The sequence below is a fragment of the Trypanosoma cruzi genome, genomic scaffold, assembly GCF_000209065.1.
Source record: "Trypanosoma cruzi strain CL Brener 1047053516851 genomic scaffold, whole genome shotgun sequence".
NCBI classification, from domain to species: domain Eukaryota; phylum Euglenozoa; class Kinetoplastea; order Trypanosomatida; family Trypanosomatidae; genus Trypanosoma; species Trypanosoma cruzi.
Genome location: NW_001849577.1, coordinates 597,499 through 618,186, shown reverse-complemented (window position 1 = coordinate 618,186; position 20,688 = coordinate 597,499). Strand labels below are relative to the sequence as shown.

At 48.2% G+C, this 20,688-nt stretch overlaps 10 protein-coding genes across 10 annotated transcripts, besides 34 other annotated features; all 10 read left to right on the top strand.

The window, feature by feature from the left end:
• Window positions 1-205, top strand: Tc00.1047053510749.99 (aminopeptidase P, putative; the record flags this gene model as incomplete). The annotated part of the gene is made up of 1 exon (XM_805008.1): window positions 1-205. A coding segment is annotated over one exon (205 nt), but the record flags the coding sequence as incomplete, so codon positions are not given.
• Window positions 1-10,641: a sequence feature (heterozygous, Esmeraldo-like haplotype).
• Window positions 225-249: a sequence feature (AT_rich).
• Window positions 255-286: a microsatellite.
• Window positions 527-555: a microsatellite.
• On the top strand, window positions 721-1,224 carry Tc00.1047053510749.90 (hypothetical protein, conserved; the record flags this gene model as incomplete). Its single annotated transcript, XM_805006.1, has 1 exon — window positions 721-1,224. The coding sequence occupies one exon, from the start codon at window positions 721-723 to the stop codon at window positions 1,222-1,224; it is 504 nt and encodes a 167-aa protein (XP_810099.1).
• Window positions 1,416-1,435: a microsatellite.
• Window positions 1,486-1,526: a sequence feature (GA-rich).
• On the top strand, window positions 1,771-4,050 carry Tc00.1047053510749.74 (hypothetical protein, conserved; the record flags this gene model as incomplete). Its single annotated transcript, XM_805007.1, has 1 exon — window positions 1,771-4,050. One exon carries the CDS (start codon window positions 1,771-1,773, stop codon window positions 4,048-4,050), a length of 2,280 nt encoding a protein of 759 aa, XP_810100.1.
• On the top strand, window positions 4,112-4,768 carry Tc00.1047053510749.60 (hypothetical protein, conserved; the record flags this gene model as incomplete). The annotated part of the gene is made up of 1 exon (XM_805005.1): window positions 4,112-4,768. One exon carries the CDS (start codon window positions 4,112-4,114, stop codon window positions 4,766-4,768), a length of 657 nt encoding a protein of 218 aa, XP_810098.1.
• Window positions 4,914-4,933: a microsatellite.
• Window positions 4,975-5,005: a microsatellite.
• Window positions 5,051-9,727, top strand: Tc00.1047053510749.50 (hypothetical protein, conserved; the record flags this gene model as incomplete). The annotated part of the gene is made up of 1 exon (XM_805004.1): window positions 5,051-9,727. The coding sequence occupies one exon, from the start codon at window positions 5,051-5,053 to the stop codon at window positions 9,725-9,727; it is 4,677 nt and encodes a 1,558-aa protein (XP_810097.1).
• Window positions 9,727-9,777: a sequence feature (CT-rich).
• Window positions 10,096-10,116: a microsatellite.
• Window positions 10,181-11,578, top strand: Tc00.1047053510749.40 (ubiquitin hydrolase, putative; the record flags this gene model as incomplete). Its single annotated transcript, XM_805003.1, has 1 exon — window positions 10,181-11,578. The coding sequence occupies one exon, from the start codon at window positions 10,181-10,183 to the stop codon at window positions 11,576-11,578; it is 1,398 nt and encodes a 465-aa protein (XP_810096.1).
• Window positions 10,642-10,767: a sequence feature (areas merged during assembly that could not be assigned to a particular haplotype. This can correspond to areas where the two haplotypes were merged or to regions with more than two copies in the genome that were merged during assembly.).
• Window positions 10,768-19,763: a sequence feature (heterozygous, Esmeraldo-like haplotype).
• Window positions 11,607-11,667: a microsatellite.
• Window positions 11,854-11,894: a sequence feature (AT_rich).
• Window positions 12,227-12,250: a microsatellite.
• Window positions 12,254-12,278: a sequence feature (AT_rich).
• Window positions 12,297-12,322: a microsatellite.
• Window positions 12,394-12,452: a sequence feature (A-rich).
• Window positions 12,453-12,498: a microsatellite.
• Window positions 12,599-12,637: a microsatellite.
• Window positions 12,869-12,895: a microsatellite.
• Window positions 12,922-12,962: a sequence feature (T-rich).
• Window positions 12,972-13,000: a microsatellite.
• Window positions 13,277-13,327: a microsatellite.
• Window positions 13,541-13,571: a microsatellite.
• Window positions 13,597-13,635: a microsatellite.
• On the top strand, window positions 13,679-14,947 carry Tc00.1047053510749.30 (phosphoinositide-binding protein, putative; the record flags this gene model as incomplete). Its single annotated transcript, XM_805002.1, has 1 exon — window positions 13,679-14,947. One exon carries the CDS (start codon window positions 13,679-13,681, stop codon window positions 14,945-14,947), a length of 1,269 nt encoding a protein of 422 aa, XP_810095.1.
• On the top strand, window positions 16,721-18,016 carry Tc00.1047053510749.20 (hypothetical protein, conserved; the record flags this gene model as incomplete). Its single annotated transcript, XM_805001.1, has 1 exon — window positions 16,721-18,016. The coding sequence occupies one exon, from the start codon at window positions 16,721-16,723 to the stop codon at window positions 18,014-18,016; it is 1,296 nt and encodes a 431-aa protein (XP_810094.1).
• Window positions 18,178-18,201: a sequence feature (AT_rich).
• On the top strand, window positions 18,368-19,180 carry Tc00.1047053510749.10 (hypothetical protein, conserved; the record flags this gene model as incomplete). Its single annotated transcript, XM_805000.1, has 1 exon — window positions 18,368-19,180. The coding sequence occupies one exon, from the start codon at window positions 18,368-18,370 to the stop codon at window positions 19,178-19,180; it is 813 nt and encodes a 270-aa protein (XP_810093.1).
• Window positions 19,184-19,218: a sequence feature (AT_rich).
• Window positions 19,457-19,491: a microsatellite.
• Window positions 19,764-20,013: a sequence feature (areas merged during assembly that could not be assigned to a particular haplotype. This can correspond to areas where the two haplotypes were merged or to regions with more than two copies in the genome that were merged during assembly.).
• Window positions 19,774-19,794: a microsatellite.
• Window positions 19,807-19,829: a sequence feature (AT_rich).
• Window positions 19,862-19,888: a microsatellite.
• Window positions 20,010-20,688, top strand: Tc00.1047053510749.4 (ubiquitin-protein ligase, putative; the record flags this gene model as incomplete). The annotated part of the gene is made up of 1 exon (XM_805009.1): window positions 20,010-20,688. A coding segment is annotated over one exon (679 nt), but the record flags the coding sequence as incomplete, so codon positions are not given.
• Window positions 20,014-20,688: a sequence feature (heterozygous, Esmeraldo-like haplotype).

Below are 20,688 nucleotides of genomic sequence, written 5' to 3'. Positions count from 1 at the left end.
CCAGAACCCGGAGTTCAAGCCCCACCTCAATGAGGCCAAGCTGCGCTCTTTGTGGAACTTTGGCGGAGTGCGCATTGAAAGCGACGTTCTCATCACGGAGACGGGTGCAATCAACATGACACTCGTCCCCCGCACCGTCGAGGAGGTTGAAAAGACAATGGCTGGTGCCCCGTTCTCGCGGGAGCCTGAAGTATTCAACCACTGAGGGGATTTGATGCACAAGGTATATTTATATTTATTTATATATATGATAGTTATTATTATTATTATTATTATTATTATTATTTTTGTTTATATTTTGTCAACAATTCGAAAACGAAGACATTTATAATGTTTGTGGAAGTAAAATTCAGGACTGAAAGCGGGGAAAAGGGGGCGGGGTTGTTGTTGGTGGTGAGTGAGGTAACTGGAGCGAGGGGAGAGGGGAAGCAAAGTAGGGAGGTCTCGTCTAAAGGAGAGAAAGGTGTTGGTGGTTGAAACGAGGGGCACAAAAGCATGCATTAACTTTTTTTTTATGTTTTATTGGTATATATATATATATATATATATATATATGTTACTTGAACTGCTCGTACTGTGGCGACGTAATTGTGAACATCGTTTTGCTTTCGTGCATGCATTTGCTTTTCCTATGCGGGCCACCGCATTTCTTTTTTTTTTGCGCATATATATAAATATATACATGTTGCCTGCAATATTTGCCTTGATAGGCTTCTGGTGATGATGAGGAGGGCAAAGAAGCAACAGTTTGGCGGCACCAAGTCCAAGGCCACCACTGTTGTAGGTGTGGCATCTGCAACTGCCGGGTGCAGGGGCGGAAGAGTTGTTGTGGAGCCCAAGGGCGAGTCTGAAATTGCGGACATCTTTGCTGCCATGCGGGAGAAGCTGCATCGAGACGGTTGCCGCAGCCGAATTGGTGGCGACCCTATTCAGCGGCGCAAAGATGTTAAAACTGCCTCCCAGTGTGTCAGCGACGGCTTGTATCACGCACCGGAGAAGACGCTGGAGTTGAGTGATTCGGCATTCTTTGATGTGGCCTCGCAGCGACAACAGAAGAAGAGGAAGGCCAACGCATCCACTGCCACCGAATTTCCAGAGGAGGTGCTACGACGTGAGGGTGTGGATCGCATTGTCACTCTGGAGGAGCTGCGAGGTATCACGTCGTCGAACCCCAAAGCAGGCACGACCGCCAATTGCCCTTTTGACTGCGATTGTTGCTTCTGAAGAAAACCTTTGGAAAAAAAGTGTTTTTTTTTGTCGTTCTTTGTTGGGACGCGGCTACACAGTAAGTTCAAGGCCGCTGTTGTGACTAGCCGGCTGGATTTCTCGGTTAAGTTTTGTACGGTACAATATCTTTTCCATTTCTTTACAAAACGGTGACTGCGCAATGCAAACGTATTGCCTGTGAATTTGGGATTTATTTATTTATTTATTTTTTGACTGTTTTTCTTTGGAATTATTTCTTTCTTCCCTTTTTAAAAAAATTCTCTCCATTTCTCTCCCTTTTTGTCTCTCTCTCTCTCTCTGCCTCTATGTGTGTGGCGGCTCTGCATTCAAACGTGCAATTTGGTGCATTGGCTGCTGGGGTGGGTGGGAGATAAATGAGTCAAGGAGGAACGGGGTACAGATACCACGTACGCATCTCACATTAAGAGTAAGGGAGAAGGGAAGGGGAAGGAGCATATATAAGCGGTCTAGCAAAGAAGCGAGTCTACATAGAATTTTGCGTGTTTGGCTTTTTCATTTACACGCAAGGCTCCTCCGTATGCAATGGAGACTTCACGGTCTCTTCGCTGTGCGCCAACACGCCGTTCACTTAAATTTCATGCAGGTGCCCACGCCCAGCATTTTATCCTCTTTGATCCTTCCATCAGCAAGCACGACCGTATGATTCTTTATATGGAGCTGTTTGCCTTTATACAACATTTTATTGATACTGAGGCCATTCCACACTTCACACCTTCAAGGTATTTACCTGAAGAATACGTTGAGCTTCGCGTTTTGACAGACCCGCGTCATCCTGCATACGGACAGATCGGTCTTTTTGCAAAGAATACAATCCCTGCCAACACAGTCGTGACACCCTATAGCGGATATATCGAAATTTTCAGTACCTCCTGCAGCTCTAGAACCTACACGATGGGCTTTGGTTCCTTTGGAGATGAATATGCTTTGGACGCCGAGTTTGTTGGCAATTACGGCCGTTTTGCAAATGACCCTCGAGGGGTTGAGGGGCTTGTGGCGAATCTCACCGCGGAGAGTCGGTTCACGCCGCGGGGAGAGGCGTACACGGCATTGGTTTCCAGGCGAATTATTAACAAGGGCGAGGAGATTCTGATGTCATACGGTAAAGCGCATAGTCTCACGCCCAGTCCGTGGGTGGGATTAAAAGGAGAACTTCTTACGCGCCAGCGGGCTGGTGGCATCGTCCCCTTTCCGCAACTTATGAGCAAAAGGAGAAACGGTTTGATTCCTCATCTAGAATTGGCCCCAGTGAGAAGGAATTTAAACTCTCTTGCCTCACTTGGGGGTCATGATGATACCGCACGGATTTATCATAAATGGCTACAGAAATCAGTTGATGTCTCGGGCGCCCATTCACCTGCCGAAAATGAGAATACAGAGATGGTGCTACTGTGGGAGTGTCCACAGTGTGGAATGTGGAGCATTGGAAGCCCCACACCTGTGAGTATTAATCACTGCTTCTTATGCCGTTCACCTCGACTTCAGCGGGCTCGCATGGTGGCAGTTTGTTGCTCCCCTTCATTGTCACGTGAGGACGTGTTGGCGTCGGTGATTCGAGGTGTGTCGTCCGTGCCGTCGTCCCCGCTGGGCGAGCAGCCGCCGGATTTGCCCTTTTCAACGGCAATTGAGGATGGAACCGGCGCGTTGGGAACGTACATCGCCTCGTCATCAGAGGGAATTTGTGTCAAAAGCAACCAGAAGGGCAGCGGCAGTAGTGATGCGAGTGGAAGCGCCACAAAACAAATATTAACGTTCCCATTTGGCTCGGAAGCCGTGAGTTGGCCCCTCAACGTCCCGTTTCTCCCCTGGCAGGTGTGGGATTCCGCGGTTCCGCTCTCGGCCATTAGAAAGCACTCCAGATTTGAGACGCACGTAAGCATCTTTTTGTATGCCGTCAATACCGCAAGTGAGGAAGAGCATCGGCCAATGGGTAGTGAGGGTAAGCGGGGCAGAGAGGAGGGCGAGGCAAGAGAACAACACCAACAACGAACTCAACTGCATCAGAGAGGACGAAGGCCACGAGTGCGGCGAAAAAAAGAAGAGTTGTGGCAAAAAGAGGAACTACTACCAAGCAGTGTGCAGGATCAAGCTGAGGCGATAACAGCATCGAATCCAACGAGGAAATGTTTAGGCGAAACGAAAACTGCGGAGAGCAGTAACGCCACGGATTACCTCTTTTACATTAGTAGCTCTTCTTTGTGTGGCGAGAATCAGTATGACGACACTGACGACAATAGCGAGGATGCTGCCGTTCATTCCGCGTCTCAGTCATTATTGAAGGGCGTTGTTCGTCGGGTTTTTGCTGGCAAGTCGTACCAAAGCGGTGAGGTGGTGGCCGCTGTGGGTGGGCTGATTGTGCCCACGTCTGACGGACGACGGCGACCCGATAGCTCTGTATTGGAGATACCAATGAAGTATTTTTTACCGGCACGGGTTCGTCGTAAGCTGCGCGGCATGCAAAATGATGGCAGAGGGCCAACAAATAGTGAGATGGACGTGGAAGAGGCAATGACACTTTCTGACCTTCTTCGGCGCCTCGAGGGCCTTTCACTGATTGTAACGAATGAGCTGATGTTCTGTCCTTGTCTTGTCCTGCGAGACGAGGAGGAGAAGGATGATAAGCATGCATGCACGGATGGCATTGAACAAGAGGGAAATAGCTTTTCCAAGCGTCACCCGTTGATTGGAACATGCAATGTGAGTTTTGTTTTGACAATGGATGCCCTTGGGTCTCCGTACGTCGCTGCGGTCGCTTTGAAAGACATCAACACCTTTGAACCGTTGCTGGCCTGTGTTGGCTCCTGAAAGTGGGTGGACCCTCCACCAGGTGCTTTTCCAAGAATCTTATTTATCTTTGTGTTTACATATGTACGGGTGTACATTTTGTCATTTGGGTGCTTATATGCTGCCTACAAGAAATGTTGTCTTTAACACTTTTTTTTGGTTTGTATTGTTTTCAAATCAATTTGATTTTTGTCTTGCCGGATTTCCGGTTTTGCGTGCTGCTTCTTCTTTATTCTTGTTGTTGTCTCTATCTCGAGAGGGAGGAAGTGACATGGTGGAGGAGCCGCCGCCCCAGCTGCCCATTGGCGACCGTGGCTATCTTGCGTGTCGTCAGTGCCGCCTCATTTTGACGGAGACGCAGTTTATTCGTGACGGGTGTTCCGTGTGTGGCACGGGGCCTGTTAGCCGCGATGAGCTGCACGATGTCACTACCGCCGACTTTTCGAACTTTGTCGGTCTCATTGCACCGGAGAAGTCGTGGGTTGCGCGGATGATCGGCAGGACGGGATGCCCAAATGGCGTCTTCGCTGCCATGCTCAACGACGAGGACGAGGAGGAGATCGACAGCAACAATGACGGCGATGATGGCGCCGCCGAGGAAGACGACAACGAGGAGGAGGTGGGGGTGGGGGACGAGCACACAGACGGAGGCGGGGGGCACAGAGACGACACCCCGCCAGGCAGCAGACCGGCGATGCCGGTCATGACGGATGAGGAATTTTTGGCCACCGAGAAATAACGGGGGAGGGAGTGCGGAAAAACAAAACACGCAAAAAAGGAAAGGAATCATCAGCTGTCAAATGGTCGACTCTGTGCGTTTTTTTTTTTTTTCTTTTTAGAAGGCTCTTATTTAAGAACAGCCTCTGGCCCTTTTTTTTTTTTGTTGGTGGTGGTGGTGGTGGTGAGGTTATTTTTTTGTTTTTCTGACTCTTTTTCACCTTCCTGTTTCTTTTTTTTTTTTTTTTTTTCTGTTTTTCCTGTCGACGCAGCAAAATATCCCCAGCTACAGCGGCGAAGATCCATGGCCAGCGCGCGGAGTCCGGTGTTGCCGCATCTGGACTTCAGGCCGCAGTCCGCAGAAGGACGGGCGCCCGGTGTGACGGATCAGGCGGCGTACAACGAACTCGTCGCCAACTACACCACTCTCAAGGCAAAGGTGAACACCGTGCTGGCAAAAAATGTGGACATCATTCGTCACAGCCCTGTCGTTGACCTCACGCGGAATTACGTTGGTGCCGCGGGTCTTCAGGCCATGACGAGCCTTCTCGCGAAAAACGACAAGCTTCAGGAGCTGCACTTACCGGGCAGTGGACTCAACAACGACGCCGTCGTCTTTTTCTGCCGGGCGATGGTGAAGCACCCACGCCTTACAAGTTTGGACTTCTCATGTAACAACATCTCTCTTGCCGCTGGCCTCGCGCTTATTTCTTTGTTGCAGCAGAACAAAAATGTGGTTCACATTGATATGAGTGAGACGCAGGTGCCGGACGCCGTAATGAAGAAGATTCAGCTTGGCCTTCAGCGGAACAAATTACTTGCCGCTCGGGCTGCGGCAACATCGCCCGATGCAGCAGACGATACAACATCGGTGACACGCAGCACCGAGGGAGGCTTTTGTTCTACCATTCGTGAGACGGTTCGAAAGGTGGAGTGGGAGCGTCGGGAGGAGGAGGCACTTCATCGCCTGAGAGAAATTACTCACTCCGCAGCAGCCGAAACAGGCAATGATCGCAGATTTGTTCCACTTCCAGACAGAGAATCTGGTTGGCGGCTGATAGAGGTCGCTATTCTGTCTCCACCCTTTCTCTTTGAGTCAGAGCTGTCGTTGCTCATAAAGAAAGTCTTTCCACGCCTCAACGAGGAGCTTCGGAGCTCCAAGGTGCATCTTCTGCCCCTTTTGGACCCACCAGATGGACCTGCTGGAACTTATCTTAAGCATCTGCGCTTTGCCATTGCGGCGGATGTCTTGCGAAATGTGGAGAAGTCTCGGATGGTGACAATTGAATTGATTGGAGACCGTGCCGGCGAATATCAACAGCTGCCATCAAATGAGATTATGAAACGTCCGCAACTGTTGCAGTCCATGCGTCGACAGGATGGAGCGGCAAAATTAATTCGTGCGGAGAGTAAATGGGCGCCGCCGTTATCACCAGTTCTTCAATCAGCGCATGAGTTGGCAACGGCACTGTCAAACTGGATCATTGTTGCCACTCGTAAGGAGACACGCCGGACCGGAGTGCCGCCCTCACTTGCCCCGCTGCTTACAGAAGAGCCAAACGTGGAGCACCCGGATTACCTTCAGTCACAAATCCGACGGACTGTCACAGTTGGCTCCGATGTGGTGTGTGGAACGCAGACCATTGAGTGCGACGCCTCACTGAAGGCGAAAAAATGGCGTGAGCATCAGATCTTTCGTGAGAATTTACTGGAGACGGCCCCGGTACAGGAGCTGGTTATCCGCAACTACAACGCTACTTTTGATTTCTGCAGTGAGGATGGTCAGGTGCACTTTAAAAATCTGGACGAGTTTGTAGAGGCCATTTACAAGCGCATCTTTCTCATCATGATTGCGCACTTTCCACCCTGTCACGACAGCCATCCAGCGCACTACCAGGGCTACAACGTGGAGAAGTTTGCGGCGAAGAAGTTAGGGTTGTATCAAAAGCCCTTGCATGATTTGCTGCGGGCATGTGTGGAACATTCTTTTGTGAAAAAGAGCATCACCGACCGTCTGAACTTGTATATTATCACGCCACCCAGCAGAAATGTCTTCGTTCTGCACGGATCGGAGCCCGTGCCGGTGACCGCACTGATTGGATCATTCACGTCACGTCTCTTGGCAAAGGAACAGCAAAAGTTCCGTATTGCGTTTCACACGACACACGCAACGTCTCTCACTGAGGAACCAAACGAATTGCGTGAAATTATATGCCACGTCATTCTTCAATTATTTCCAGAGCAGGAAATTTACAGACGGGCGATTGCGGAGGTCGACATTGTGCGCCTTCAACAAATGTTTGTGGATTTACTGACGGATAAAATCAAATCCACTGAGACGTTTAAGAGGGGGGGCGGAGGTGGAGGAGAAAACCAGATTACTGTGGTGATTCTGGATGGAATGGATTCTGTCCTTCCCACTGTGTGTCCCTGTAACGCACTGCGACTCTCTGAGGATACGGGGAAGGACATATGGGGAACACCAGCGCCACCGGCCCAGCAATCAGCAAGGTATGGATATATTCCAGTTTGCCTTTCGCGTAATTTACGTCTTGTCTTGGGCTGTGCAACAAATTCAGATATGCATCATCAGCTAGGATCACGTGGGCCGGACAGCGCCGAGCTTCTCTCACTGGGCCCCATAACACCGAATGATTTTGACGAAATGCTCCATCCAGACATGCTGTCAAAGATTGGTGCAACACTGTCTGACGATGATTTTATAGTCATTCGCAAGAAGGAAGAAGCCCTTTGCCCAGAATACATTATGTTAGTTTTGGACACACTTCGTAGCTTGAATGAGGTGCCTGGGATCGAGACGCATTCCGTTGTGACGTCTCTACCGGGCACTGTGAAGGGGATGGTTCAACTGAAATACAACAACTTGCAACAGACATTTGGCACCGCACTCGTTCGAAAGTGCACACGACTACTTTTGTCTTCTAGATGGGGTATTTATGAGCCGCAGTTGCGCCTGATGTTGCAGCTCACTCAACGGCGATTTAATCAACTGCTCCGTATGATGCGTCCCCTGTTGGGGTATGGAACATTGTTCTCTCTTGGTATTAAAGAAGGAAACGCCTTGCTTTCCCGTATTTGTATTCGCTCTCGTGAGTTTCGTGCATTACTCGAGCAGGAGGACCTTCAGGAGGAGGGAAGTGAAGTGGACCAGAAGTTGTGGCACGAAATGCTGGCGCACCTTTATCTCAATGTGGTGCATGATGTAATTGGACGAGAGAAGACTCCACCAATTTTTGGTCTAATCTCGACGAACCCATATGAACGCATTTCGGTGAAGGAGCTGCCGTACCATGCGGTGAAGGCACATGCATGGCATATTTTGTTTCGTTTTATCTTGTCTATGTCATTTTTGATGATTGTTTACCGCAACAGACTCGGTTATCACCTTGTGCGGGAGCTTATTGTTGCTTTCAATACACTTTATGAGATGTATGAGATGGGCGAATTTCCAGAGAATAATGGTGCTACGCATGGTGAAAAACCCCCCGCACTGTTGCGTTTACGGGAATACATTTACTTTTTGCGGGAGTACAACGCGCGGCTTACGGAATTTCCGCATCTTGTCATACAAACGGCGGTTGAGAGCGCAGCAAGGTATAACTTTGTTGGGAGTGATGCAAAGGAATATGTCACACGCAAGATGAGCTATCATGCCCCCATTGTTCAGCGTCGCACTGTGTTTTTTGAGATTTTAGCGGGTGCTAAAACGGTGATTCACCACGGCGCAATCACAACCTGTTTATTTTCACCCAAGGGAAATCGCATCACCACTGGCAGTGTGGACCGGAGTGTCTGCAGGGTAAGCCCAGTGACAGGTGCTGTCGCAGCCCAGTTACGACAGGCACCAACAAGGGTGGAGGAAATTCTCTACTGTGAAACTGGCGCCTACCACGCCGTTATTTGTTACGACCGCACCCTTCTCATTTATGACAGCGCACAGATGAAGCTTTTGTCACGGTGTGACGGAGGAATATTTGGGGCACCACTGTCATCTGTTGCCTTTTCTGCACGCGGGCGCTTTTATTTGGTGGCGACGGAGGACCTCCACCTTCGGGTGTTTGAAACGGAAAAAGGTCGACTGCTGTTGCATGTGGACCAGCGCCAATTTCTTCATGGGTATTGTGACGGTGTTGATATAAATCTTCTTCGCGGATATTCTTGCGTGATACCGCACAGAATTGAGGACGATGTATTTCATTCCACATGCCATAATGTTCTGATAAAGTGGCAATTCTCACCGACACGAGACGAGTTTGCTTCCGAGACGCGTTTGGGTGTCTCCTTTACGGTTAGTTCGGGAAAGGCGGTCCTGATCGGCACGCACCTGCTGCTTCACCCCATCCCTTTTCCGGCACCAGCGAGCGGGCGGCGGGCGCCCCCACGTTTTGTGCATCTCCACAGTCTATTGACAGGGCGGGAGATGGCGGTACTGACGAGCCCTTGTAGTCAACTGTTTTATCAATTGTCTGCGAATGAGAGGCTACTCGCGAGTGCACTGGACGATGGATCTGTGGCCATCCATCAACTTTGCTGGACAAGCCTCCAAAAGGAAGACGGGGATATGATCGCGATCCCACCGGTCATGGAGCTTGCAGCCTACCGTGAGTCGCCCGTGGCAACTGTGAGGGCACTGCGGTTTCGTGGAGATTGCAAAGCTCTCTTTGCTTTGGGCAACAGCTTTGAAATGAAGTTCTGGGCGTTACCGCAGCGTTTGCTGGACGGTGGTGGGGATAATGTCTCCGATACCGATGTTTCTTATTCGGTGGAGGCCGATGATGCCAGTAGAGAAGAAGAAAAGGAACTTGTGGAGGGCGTGGCTGACGGTGAGTTCATTCTAGAGCCCGCAGATGTCGCGTCGTGGGATGTTGTACAGGTGCCGAATACTAAAGATGCAGAGGTGATCTTTGGTGACTCTTCCGGGCGCCTGACGATGTTACGATTGTGGAGCCCGCTGATGTAAATGAGAGAAAAAAGGCGGAGAGGAAATAAAGAAAGAAGAAAAAAAAAAAACACATTTGGGTGGCTTGGAGGGAGCTGCTGGACAACAAGCAATGTATAGAGAAAGAACATGGGTATATATATATGTGTTTGTACGAGGCTATCTCCGGCATTTGCCGCTATTTTATGGGAGGCGGTGGTGTCTGTAGAAGAAAAAATCGATTACCTTCCTTCCGTCTCTCCACACCACCCATTAAGATATACATATATGTATACATATTTTTTCTTGCGGAATTGTGGATCCCATCGCGGCATTTACTTTGATTTTTTTCTTTTTCTTTGTAGGAATAGGGGACCGGGCTTCATTCAGGCGCATATATTGCAGCTTGATTTTTTTTTTTTTTTTTTTTTGTAGTTAATTTTGTTGGTTTCCGTGCGGTTACTTGACGAGGGTGGAGGTTCGGCACGGGGGTGGATGAGCGCTCCCGCGATTCGCCACGGCGGCCCATCAGGGCGTCTCCCGACACGACAGGGAAACCACTTTATGCTTACGGCAGAGCCTCCAGGGCGGTCATTTGCCACTTCCGCAACTACTCCAAATGTCCCTAAAACGAGCCTGCCGTCGTACCCCGGCATGCACCACTTGTACTCGCGACCCTTTCGAGGCGAGCCGCAATTTTTAGGTGTCTCCTCCTCTTCCCACATCTTGCCGTCTGCGTTGCATGGCCAGGAGGATCGGCGGTGGAACTCGATGCGGTCACATTCTCACCGTCCACCGTTGCTGAGCTTGCGAGGAAGACCGCCGCAGCTGCAACCGCTTTTGGCCCCAAGCGCGCCGGCAATCGGTTTTGCTCGTCAGGTCTCGTCCACTAGCGAAATGCAGACGTCAAGAACGTCAGACCACCAGTCTCCAATCCCGTTGCGCAACTTTGGCAACACGTGCTACATGAATGCAACCATACAATGTATCCTGCATTCTCCGTGGCTTTTCTCAAGTTTAGCAGAGGCACATGCATGGTCAAAGCGGCGTCTGGCGACTTCGGCTCTGTTGGAGTTGGGCGCAGCAAGGGTTGATGCTCCCGGGCAGCTGCTTCTCACCGTCAAGGGCGAGGCGGCAAAATTCAACGCGGAGTTTCAGGACAATGGCCAGTCGGATGCTCATGAATTTCTTCGGACATTTCTCTTTGTAGTGCACAGTGAAATAAACACCAGTGGTGGGCATAATACACCGTATGAGGAGCTCAAGGAGGTCGAAAATGAAAGCGAAGAAGAGGCCATGCGACGCTGGCAAGAGCACTATCTTCGTGTTGACAATTCCATCATATATGATTTGTTTGGTGGTGTGATGCGCTCAAGCTGCGTCTGCTCCTCCTGTGGCAAGGTATCCCTGACATTTGACCCATTCCTTGACCTCTCACTTCCGATGATTCCCGGTGCGAGGAAGGCCGCAACAATTGAGTCCATGCTGAAGATTAGCTTTGATGAGGCGGAAGAGAAATTGCGTGGGGGCAATCAGTTGCTTTGCGCGCGTTGTAGACGACTGCGAAACGGGACACGCAGCGTAAAAATCATACGGTGGCCCAAAATTTTAGTGTTGCATTTAAAGAGATTTGACGACACAGGGAAAAAGAACTCAGAACCCGTCGTGTTTCCGGAGTCTTTCATGACGCACGGCAACAGTCCAATGCAATACCAATTGTACGGTGTTGTCTGTCACAGCGGATCGGAAAACTGGGGTCACTACACTAGTTACGTGCGCACGTTTTCAGGACGCTGGTACTACTGCAACGACGCAGTAATTAGTTTGTCAACTGTCACGGAGGCTATGCAGGCATTGACAACGGCGTATATTTTATTTTATGCTGTAAAGTAGGCGTGTTTTCCACTAACGCACTCTAGTGATATGCATATCTATATATATATTTCTATATGTATGCAAATGTATTTATTTACACATTTACAGTTGGCTCTTGTTGACGAGAAGACATCAGAATCAACAAAGGGAGAAAAGATGCAGCCGCAAATGTTTACAGGTGGTGGGGTGGATGCGGCTTGTGTATTATTGCTGGAAAGAAAGACAGCGCCAGCCAGAACTCAGTGAAATCGGAGGGTCATAACGACATTAGTTTGGACGTCACTTCAATCAACTTTTTTTGATTTTTTTTTTTTTTTCTTATATATATATATATGTGTTCTGGCCCTCCCTGTCTCGGGGTCTCACTGATTTTTATTTGAGCAAATGAAAACTGTAAAGTGTGCGGTGCGGGCACTGAAGGCGTGTTGTATGTATCCGTCTCACCGTTGCATTTCTCGTTTTTTGCTTTCTTCTTTGTATTGTTTTATATTTTGAGCGCCTCAATTTGAGGTGGCTCCTTCACTGGGCGGCGATGACGGCGGGAGCAGCATAGACACTTCTGGCGGGGCAGGGCAGGCGTGTCGATGAGTCCCACGCCAAAACGCGAAGGTGCGAGAGGAGCGAGGAGAGGAATAGGGAGGGAGGGGAAATGCAGCGCAGGCCTGAGGAGGGAGGGAGGGAGGGAGAGAGACCTTTTTTTTTTTTTTTTTTTAAATTTGTTTGCTCATCCTCCTTCCCCCACTCCACCCCACTCCACCCCACACGCCTCCACCTCATCGATGTTTATTTGCCTCCATTGCGTTATTTTCATCACCCGTTTTTGTAAATATTAATTCGTTTGTGTTTTTGTTTACTTTTTTTTTTTTTTTTTTTTCTGTTGTTGTTTTGGTTTTACATATATATATATATATATATATATATATACATATATATATATAGATCACTTTATGTATGCATGTGCTGCTATATGATTTTTTTTTCTTTTCTTCCACCCTACATATATATATATGCATAGGGTGCGTGCGCTTTTATGTGATATTTCTTTTTTTTTTTTTTTTTTTTTTTTTTCATTTTTTTGCTGATTGTATGCCGTGTTCTCTCCGTGACTGCATGTGTGCGTGCAGTTGTTGGTTGGTTTTATCGTCCTTTACTTTGTCAAGTGGTGGCGGGAGTGATGACGATTCCTACAGAATTTATTGGTGTCTGCGTTATAGAAAAGAAGAAGGAGAAACAAAGAGGGCGTGTGTGTATTTGACGAGGATTTTCTGCGAAACATTGACGCAATTGACGTTTTAACTTTCTTGCAAGTTTTCTTTTTTTTTTTTTTCTTTTTTTCGTGCCACAGAAGAACTTCTTTTTGTAAAAAAAGAAAGGAAGAGAAACAAACAAAAAAAAAAAAAAACTTCGAACTTTGTTATTATTATTATTATTATTATTATTTTTGCAAGAGAAGCGTAAAGCGGCACAAAGTGAGAGTAAAATTTGTGCCCGTGTTTTGTAAAATGGAGGCACCGTGTTGTGTGAAGCATGCACGCGGGGATGTGCGTCTTTCTGTGCGTGTATGTTTTTGTGTGGGTAATACATGTGTGTGTCTCGGTTGCTTGGTGTCTTTCATGTGTTTGCATTTCTGCCGGCAACTTCTCCTTCCTCTTGGAAATAAAAGGCAAAGCGACCACATTACGCATTCCCTTCTGCCCATATAAGTTCCCTTCACACATATACACACGTATACACATATATATATATATATATACACATATATACATACTGAAATACCGACAGACACACATATAGTTTTTGCATTAGGCCCAAATCATAGGAGATTTGGAGCTACGGTTGCTGGCATTTGGGTTGTGTGGGCAGTTTTACTTGCTTGCGGATTTGAATTGCGCTCACAGTCATTATCGCGTAGTGTTCTCTGCTTTTGATTATAAGGGGGCAGGTGAGAGTGAAGGAGAAGAAGCGTCCTGCAGACCATCAGAAAGGAAAGGAAAGGAAAAAAAAGAAAAGGGTATTAGGAAAGCAAATATTCAGTTAGGGAGAGAAAGAGAGAGAGAGAGAGAGAGAGAGAGAGATAAAGAAAAAAAAAAAAAAAAACGAAGAAATCGGAAGGAAACAATGGGGGAAACTGTGTTTGAATTCAAAGTGTTGGACCCGGAGCAGCGCAGGGGAACTGGCGCTCTTGACCTCACCTACTGGACATATCGGATCCGTGCCTCCACGACTCTCTCAACATACGCGCAGAAGGATTTGGAGGTTGTGCGGCGCTACAGTGACTTTGAGTGGTTTCGCGCCCAGTTGTGCGAGGCCTACCCGTATTGCATCGTCCCGCCCATCCCAGAGAAGGATGTGCAGGGAACACTTGACAAAATTGTGGGGTCCGGCTCGCAGAGCGCCAGCCGTCTGAGGGACTACCGACAACGCGCCCTGAGGAAATTTCTTGTGCGGCTTGGCGCCCACCCACGGCTGCACACTTCGCATCTTTTGAAGGACTTTTTGGAGATGAATGAGGACGAATGGGAACGAAAAATGAAGGCATCCGCGAAGAATTCTGAGGGCTTTTTTACCTCCTCACTTGGCGAAGGCGTCAATCACGCCTTCACGAGGCAGTGGAATACTTCTGGCGCCGTGGCAGAAGCGGGTGCTGCTTATACGCGTGTGGTAACAAACACCAATGCAACCCCCCAGGTGTGGGAGGAGACACGTCTGTATATTCAACAACTGGAGGATAGCATAAAGATGCTGCGGGAGCGATTGCAGTTGCTTGTTGACCGCCGTCGAAACACCAGTAACGCCTTGCATGAGTTTGGTGTAGCCTTTGAAAAGGTTGGAGAGATAGAGAGGGGGATTGAATCTACGCCGCTCAGCAACGCACTGATCGCCGTGGGGCAGCACAGTGAACAACTCTTCTTTATATATAGTGATTATGCCAATGAGGAAATGAAACAAGTGGTTGAAACGCTCAATTACTACTGTGGTATGTGCGCTGCCGTGCGTGAGACACTTCGAAGGGTTCATAACAGGTCACATTATGTGGAGTCGCTCCGACAACATGCAGCTGAGGTTGTTGCCCAAAAAGAAAGGGCGTTGGAGAAGGGCGGACAGGCCGGGCGGGTTGCACGACTGGAAAGTGAGCTGGCCGGGTTGGAAGATCGTTTGGGCGCCGCAAAGAGAGAACTGGAGGCAGGCGAGACCATCTTGAAGGACGAACTACGCCGCTTCCACCAGGAGAAGCAGTACGACGTGAAGGCCATCCTAAAGAACTTTGCAGAGCTCCAACTAAAGTACGCGGCACGAATGAAAGAGACATGGGAAAGTTTGCGCCCCACCGTGGAAGCGGTTCAATTGGAGGGTGAGGGAGGCGGCCAAGGGAATGCCTTACGGTAAAACACCAATTCGTTCCATCCTTCTGCCGCCAAAAAAGAGTTGTATCCGGCACACACCCCCTACAGTGTGCATACAGACTTTTTTTTTTGTTTTTGTTGGGTGGCCCACATCTCCTTTTCTCGGTTTGCTTGTTGTTCCTGAGATCACTGCCATCACAATTTCTTTTTTTCGTAAAGAGGAGAAGATACATATTATTTATTTATTTATGCCCTTTTTTTCTTACTTTTTCTAAAGGCTTTGTTTTGTTGTTGTTGCAGCTGCTTTTTCTTGAGAGAACCCTGGGATTATCACTGCTCGTAGTGTTTTGGGTCTCTGTGTGAATGAGGAGAACGGCCTTAAAGAGAGAAAGAGAGAGGAAGCGAGTTTTTTTTTTTTTAAATCTTGTTTTACTGGTCTTGACGTTTTTATTTGGGCAATGCCTTCTTATATTCTGTGTGTTCGAGGATGTCCCTGCGTGTTTTCCTTCTGTAATTTTGTGATTTGCGCACTCGCTTTGGTCATTCGTGGGTCTTTTCACAAGCACTTCAAGGAATAGGACTTTCTGCATCTTGGCTGCTGACCGCAACATGCGGCGGGGGTCATTGCATCCGGACGATCTGGTGGATGCGGTTGAACACTGTCGTCTTCACAAAAAGAGTATACTGCAGGGGTGCATGCGCATCTGCACCCCTTCCAAGAGGTTATGACGAGGGGAATGAGGTGGGATATGGGAAATACTGCGTCAGCACTCGTTTTGTACCGAACCCAGCGACTCTTTACTGTAAATTTTATTCAAGGGCGTTTGGTGGCTGCCTCGAATGCCTGTGGCCATTATGTGGGGATTCCAACGGCTCACATTCCCACTGGAGTGGTGCAATGGGTCTGCATCCACACAACCATGTGTGTATGCCCATACAGCAGTGGGGATGCTGCAACATTGACGTGGCGGTGATGAGGATAACTCCCTATATTCAGCATTTTTTTTTGTTTTTTTAGTATATCCAATAAATTGGCGGGATTGCGCCGTTGATACGCCACTTTTCTGGCTCTGGGGAGCCACGGCAATCGCCATTGTTGTGATCCTTCATTGGCTATCCAGGATGATGATAATATCATGTGGTTTTCCGTCACGGACCACAGGATCGCTGTGCTTCAACCAGCAACAGGATTTGCCTTGGATGCCAAGGACCCACCCGTTGCGGACGGTGCCTGGAGAAATGTAAATGCTCTGTGGTTTTGGTCTTCACTCCTGAGTGAAACCGTGATATGCTCTTTGCCTTTTTTTTTCTCTGCACTCTCCTCGTCGGCTAGGAATATGTATGAGGGTGCGCTTTCAGTGAAGCCTGTTCCTTTCTGAAATCTAATTCGAGTGTGGCCCACGCAGTGCTGCCCCAGAGTTTTCTTTGACTTTTTTCTTCAACTCGCTGTGCTCACCTTCATGATGCTTGCAGCCCTTTTGGTTGTTTTTATTTTTATTTTTTTCTTCTCTTTCTCTATCGGGGAGAGTGAACAGGGACCGATCGGATGAAGAGCTCAAACCGCAGGCGTTTCTAACGTCCCGGAGCAAATTTCTTGAAGGCATGGAGCGGCCCGGCTTTTCGGCGTGAGTGGGGGAGGGGGTCATCGTTTGTGATGATGATACGATCTTTCTTTTTTTTTTTTTTTCTCTGAGCTGTTGCTACACCGTACTATCGAGCATTCCCTTTTACAGATTCTTCTCCCTTTTTTTCACTCCGTGAGTATGTGTCTCTTGTAATTCGCCGCAGGGAAAACGGTAGAATCACAAAGAGCGCAATGAGAGTGTATGGACTCTTATTGCTGATGTGTACACTTCTCGGCACAACCACCGCAACGGGCAGGCTCGGCACGAAATCCTCTGAGTTTACCTCCGTGGCACCCGAGTCTCGTGGGATAGAAAGTTTTCGGGTTGTGATTTACCTGAACGCCACGGCGTGCTCCGCGTCAGAGGAAATACCACAGACTTTTTTTGTAGCATTTGAGGAGGACTTACTTGGGGGCGTTCTCCCTGAAATTTCTTCTATGTGTGGTGCTTCCTCCGCGAGTCCATCGTTGTCCTGTTTGGCGGTGTGTTCTATTCATTCTCCCTCTCAGGAAGTAGCGTTCACTGAACATTTTGGAGGGGCAGGGGCGAGCTTCTTCCAACATCCCACAATTATCTGCGAGTGGAAAGCCGACGGGTCGGCGCAAATGCCGATGGGTTTTTACCCAACTTGCCGTAAGCGCGTTCAGGATTTGTACGTCATGGAGAACGCGTTGGAGGTAATTAACGCAAAAAAATCACACAAGAAGAGAAACAGGTACATTTTTGGACGTTCTTCCGAGGTATATTACAAAATGACAGGCGATGCGCGTCATTTGGTGGCAGTCGGTGGGGACTGTTACCTCACTGATTTCTCCGCTGAGTCAGCGAGGAAAATGTGCGGTCGGGTGACGTGCCTGGAAGCTTCCATGATTGTTCTGACGGCTGTTATAGCGCTCATGGTGGTTGTTGCTGTGATGTACCTCTGCCGCCGGCAACTCTTTGTTCATTTCTTTAATTTCGGTCTCCGCGACGGTGAATCGAGCACGTCTTCACAGCTTATTGTACACTTACCGGATAAAAATGAGAGTCATAGTAGCACGGCATACGAAGCGTGGAAAAAGTCAACGGAGTCACACACGCCTCCCGCTTCACGCCTGCCCGTTTCGTTTGGGGATTCTAACGCACCCCCATCCAGGTCCCCAGGCTCAAATGAAGTGGACTTTACCAAAATGGACAAGGTCTTGGCCAATGCGTCGCCAAGAACTGAGCAGAGCGGTGGCTTCTCAGATCGGAGGCAATGTTTAACGATATCCCGTACTTCTTCGCAAAGCCATTTTTTAACACCTTGGCGATATCGACCACCGCGTTTAGGTAGTAATGATGTTGCCGTGAGGGAGGGCAAAAAAATAGATGGTTTGGCTGCGTCACACCAAGAGAAGGCTTCGCCCGAAGCTTGCGAGGTTGACATATCGAAGGAAGAGCGTGAACAATTGCAGCGTCAGCGATCATGGCTCAGAGAGCACGTGATAGGCCTCGACGCAATTTAACCATCAACATCAATGGGCGCGCCATTTACCTATTTTTTTTTTTTTTTGAAGTTGTAAACCGGATCTTCGGTGAGCCATATATATATATTTGCATGCGCTTATGTATTTGATTATGGAAGTTAAAAGTATTGTAGTGATTCATCTTGAATACCCTGAATTGCTTTTTTTTTTTTTTTTTTTAATTTGTATTCTGTTGTGCGCTTGGAGAGGGGAAGGGCGATGTATTTTTACTCATAAAATATTTTTTTTTCTTTTTTTCGCTGACACGATAGTAAATTGAAGGTGGAGTGACAGGAATCTTCCCACATACAAATACGTAGAGGTGTAATATTTCAAAGACGGAGGGAGTTGATGAAGTCTTCTCTGGCCTTTTCTGTCCGGCATGCGGTTGTCCCAGTGATAGGATGTAATTTACTTTTTCCCGTCCGCCGCGTGTATTGTGTTGGGCAGAACTACGCGGACCACGCGAAGGAAATGGGTGGGCAGGTTTCCAAGTCCAATCCATTTTTCTTCACAAAGCCCCCTGATGCGGTTGTCAGTGGTGAGACGAACCATACGGCGGCAATGGATGTCAACATCCGTTATCCTCCTCAGACCAACAACTACCAGTACGAGGTGGAGCTGGTTGTTGCCATTGGCGAAAGCCAAGGTGGCAGGGAGAAGTACAGGGCCATTTCTCCTCTAGAAGCACACACAGTCATCTACGGCTACGCCGTGGGTCTTGACATGACACGACGGGATTTGCAGTTGGAAGCAAAAAAGAATGGGAAGCCGTGGGATTTGGCGAAGGGTGCTGACGAAAGCGCTCCACTCTCGGCCATCGTACCCGTGAAGTTCATTCGAGAAAAGGCATCCGCTTTGTTTTATGCGACGGATGCGAATTACAGAGAAGCGATTAATGCAAAAGCTCAGGGAGGGCCCACTGTTCTTCGTCGGGGAGAAATTGAGCTGCGTGTGAACGGGGAATGTCGGCAGAAGGGCAACTTGTCATCATTTGTCACCCCCATCGACGAGCTGCTCTCTATTTTGTCGCATTCCATTGAGCTGGCGCCCGGCGACCTCATTTTCACTGGAACTCCGGCGGGTGTTTCTGCCGTGAAACCCGGCGACGAGGTACGGGCAACGATTGAAGGGGTTGGTGAAATTACTGCGCGGCTGCACTGATTCAAATATAGTTTTAATTTCAAATTTTTTTTTTTTAACTGTTGGCGCTGCTGCGTGTGTGTGCGTGCGCAAAGGGTCTCGTTGCAATGTCTGGGGGAACTGCCCAACCCACCGACTCTCTTATGTGTTCATGCATGCTTCGTGTTTCATCTTCTTTTTCCCCTCTTTTTTTTCTTTTTGTCTTTTCCCGCCTTTTCTTCGTCGATGGAGAGAGAAGTGATATTCCGAAGGGAGCGAGACGGGAGGGTGGTGGTGGTGGTGTTGACAGGTGACCGTCACACACACAGACACACACACACACACACACACACCAGAGAAAGCAACACACAGACACATCACAAAAGGGAACGAAGCCAATAAAAGGGAATTTTTTTTTCTTTTATACACGACTAAAAAAGAAAGGGGGAAAAAAAAAGGTTTTGTTTACTGCGGCTGTGTGCTAGTGCCGTTGCTATTTAGTTTTGGGTGCGACCGCCGCCCACATTTTCACGTGTTGCAGTTTGTTTTTTGGTTGTTTGTTTCTTCTTCTTGTTGGTTGTTTTTAGGTGATTTGCTAGTCTTTTTTTTTTTCTTTGTGTGCACGTTCGCCGTGATTTTTTTTTTTTTTTTTTTTTGAAAGTCTTCCGTTTTTTATTTTATTTTTATTTTTCTTCTGGCCGCGACATCTCGTTTATTCGTCGGTTTTTTTTTTTTTTTTTTTTTTTTTTTGCAGCCGCTTCCACGATCTTCGTATTTCTGCCTGGCTGTGGGACCCGTCACGCACGCAGCTGCGGTGCCAACAAGAAAGAAGCAAGGAAGAAAAAAAAGAAAAAAAACAACAACATCAAATATGAGTGTACAGTCCGAGGTACAGACGGAGAACTCCAAGCAGCAGCTGAAGGCTGTGCAGTGCCAGAGAAATGATCCCGATAAAGTACTAGAGCCACTGGAAAAATTATGCATTTCACTTGTGATGGGGGTTGAACCATATCTTCGAAGTTTTGATGCCGCGACGGCGATACCAATTTTGCTTTGCATGACAGAAAAGGAGTTTTTTAGCTTTTGCGGGGACACCATGACGATGCTCCTCCGTGCACTTGCACTCATTATGGAGTATGTTCCAAGTGCCTATGAGAGCGTGCATCTGTACCACAAGCGGTTGATGAAGTCCGTCTGCCAAGTCCTTTCCCGGACTCTTTTGGCAAAAATGAAGTACAACAACACAGATAATGTGATGCTTTTGGAGGAGTCTCTTCGGCTTATTCAATTTATCACCAAGGATGAGGGCAACATTTCCGTTCTGCGCTTTGGTGTGACGGACGTTATACGGATAGCCGCCTCTGAGAACACATTGCTGGCGCGTCAGGCCTTTGATGTGCTCGTCACCATCTGTTCCAAAATTATCTTGCCGTCGGATGTGGAAAAGTTAAATATCATTGGGCTGTCATCATTTCTCATTTGTGGGCAGAAGAAGAAAAGTAAGAAGGGTTGTCTGGAGTCGTTGGATTCTCACGGAAAGATAAGGGTGT